Source organism: Lutjanus erythropterus, chromosome 12 (genome assembly GCF_056507025.1).
Source record: "Lutjanus erythropterus isolate fLutEry1 chromosome 12, fLutEry1.hap2, whole genome shotgun sequence".
NCBI lineage: Eukaryota > Metazoa > Chordata > Actinopteri > Lutjaniformes > Lutjanidae > Lutjanus > Lutjanus erythropterus.
Genome location: NC_139328.1, coordinates 7,819,978 through 7,822,672, shown reverse-complemented (window position 1 = coordinate 7,822,672; position 2,695 = coordinate 7,819,978). Strand labels below are relative to the sequence as shown.

The following is a 2,695-nucleotide window of genomic DNA, read 5'->3' as shown; positions in this document are numbered from 1 at the left end:
TGTCCTGTGTTTCAACCACAAAGAATTTCTTTGTCTATATACAGTACAACATCACCTGACTTCGATGACACATCAAACCACAACGCGAGAGGGGCGACCCCAGAAATAACACTGTGGATACCTAAACTGCATCATAGTCTGAAGCACACAGGGCTCTGAACAAGCTGCATTAACTGACACGAAGAAAAAAAAGACCATATCACTGGTTCTGTTTCATCGATTCTGACAAGATTTTGTCTATTATGAGAGTGACAGTGTTATAGAAATGTTTTTTACACATTTACATGTTACAAAACGTGAGAACTGTGTAGTACTGAATGGTGAAGTTCACTGTCCACACCAAGGACTTTATCTGTAACTATAACTCTAAATCCACCAACACACAAACAACACCACCTTCTCCTCTCCACATCCTTCCTATGAATGTACCTTCAGCAACTCTCTCAGTCCAAATCAGCCCAGCGGTTCAAGTCAGCTCACTTCAGTTCCAACAACTTGGCACAGAAGAAAAAAAAAACATACCATCCTGTCACTGTCCTCTGTCTCAAACATGTCTGTCCAACAAAGCTGCTAGACTGAGCATCCAAGTTTCAGATTGTTTTCAGGTCGTGGTGGTGTTTGACACTGAGACAGCGGAACAGGCACGGAAACTGCTAACATTTTTAGTCATCCACATTTGTCTGTGTGGTTATTGACACGTTTCTGTGGTGTGACCGGCTCACATTAGTCGTTGCTTTACACAATCTTTAAGACAGCCTTGAAAAAATGTGGACCTGTCCTTTAAGTTCATCCAAGCTCTACTAAATAACCATTAACAATATGTTTGTGTGTTTTATGCTCAGCTGTTTGGAGTTGCATCTCAGTATTCAGTTCTCTGTCTAAACTAACATACTAATTATTTTTCACTCTGACACATGGCCACTTTTTACAGATAACTATGTGCAACATTTCCAACATCACCTTTGTCCCTGGAGTCCAACCTTATGAGGGTGTGGGCTACGGTCTCCTGTTTGTCCTGGGTTTCCTTGTCAATGCTGCTGCTCTGCGGGCCTTCATCACCAAACGAGACTCCTGGACGGACACCCACGTCTACATGTTCAACCTGGCCATAGCTGACTCTGCCCTCGTCCTCTTCCTTCCTTTTAGGACCTATGACGCCTTCTTCCACCTGCCCAAGACTTACCTGTGTACTTTCCTTATTTACATACATTACATCAACATGTATGCCAGCATCCTGACCACGATGGCCATCAGCGTCCAGCGCTACCTGGCCATAAGGTTCCCACTGCAGACCAGATCATGGAGGAAGAAGAAAGAGACGGCTTTTGCTGTGTGTTTGGTTATGTGGGTTCTTCTGGTGACAGTATGTGTCATATACCGTGATGAGAACAACCCAAATAAACTGTGGACCTGTTTTGAAAGATGCAAAAATCTCCCTCTTAAAATGGAGTTTATTTTCATTGTGGTGTTTCTAGGCTTCTTCATTCCTCTGTTGGTGGTTGTCTTCTGTTCCAGTCAGATCATCACTATTCTCTTAAAGCTGGAAAACAAGTCACAGGAAAGGAAAAGCACCATTGGCATCGTAACGGCAAACATGATTGTGTTCATTGTCTGCTACACACCAATCCATATTAGCTTCCTTGTCAACTACTATAACAAACTTGATGCAAACTGGCAGTATAAATATATACCTGAACATATGTCTTTACTTGTGTCCGAATGGATCGCTTCCACAAACTGCTGCTTTGACTCCATCAGCTATTATTTTCTATTGATGCGCTTTTATTCATAAATCAGTGGGACCACAATAAACTCCTCTGTCTGTAAACACAGCACTGGTATGTAATTTTTTGGCTAATATTTTTTAAAGGATAGTCCACCATTTTTTTCACATGGGGCTTTATTACAGAAACTTCCTAATTTGCAGAACCTATCTTAGCTGTTTGGTAACCATGGTAATTGGGGTTAGGACCTGATTTAGCTAAAAAGCTATTACTGATGAACAGTCAGTGTCAATGCTCCTATTCTAATTTATATTACCTTAAAGCTACTAAGAGGAACTTTCATATTTTGTTGATTTTGGAAGCCTCTGTGGACAATTCCACAACCATAACCGCAAAATATGACATCAAAAATAAAAGCAAAAACCTCCTGCTTCTCTCTAACAAGCTAACGTACGACTCACTGTAAACTTTACCAGTGAAAATGTAATACCATATAGCTGATAGTCTTGTTTGCTCATTAAAAACTTAAAAACTTAAATATTTATTGTTACCTGTAGTAGTAGCAATCTTTCTAACTAGCTAATGGTAGTATTTACTGTTCGCTAAAGGTAGTGTTAGCTAATGGTAGTATTCGCTGACAGTAGCTAATTTTAGCGTTCACTAACAGTAGCTATAACTTGGGTGCTTGCTAACAGTAGCTAACAGTAGGGTTCGCTAACAGTAGCTAATTTTAGTGTTTGCTAACAGTAGCTACAATTTGAGTGTTTGCTAACAGTAGTGTTCACTAACAGCAGTCAATTTTAATGTTTGCTAACAGTGGCTAAAACTTGAGTGTCTGTTTACAGTAGCTAACGGTGGTGTTTGCTAACAAAAGTTAACAGTAGTGTTAGCTAACTTCATTAATCCGTATGGCTGCTCTTTTGTTGCTGTTGCACAATGGGTGATGGATACAGTGGAGTGTGTCTGCTGTC

General features: G+C 40.4%; 1 protein-coding gene across 1 annotated transcript; it reads left to right on the top strand.

The window, feature by feature from the left end:
• The first annotated feature begins 404 nt into the window (after positions 1 to 404).
• LOC146317526 (G-protein coupled receptor 35) lies at positions 405 to 2,086 on the top strand. The gene has a single exon (XM_084732696.1). It carries the CDS (start codon positions 938 to 940, stop codon positions 1,790 to 1,792), a length of 855 nt encoding a protein of 284 aa, XP_084588822.1. The 5' UTR covers positions 405 to 937; the 3' UTR covers positions 1,793 to 2,086.
• Positions 2,087 to 2,695: the final 609 nt, after the last annotated feature.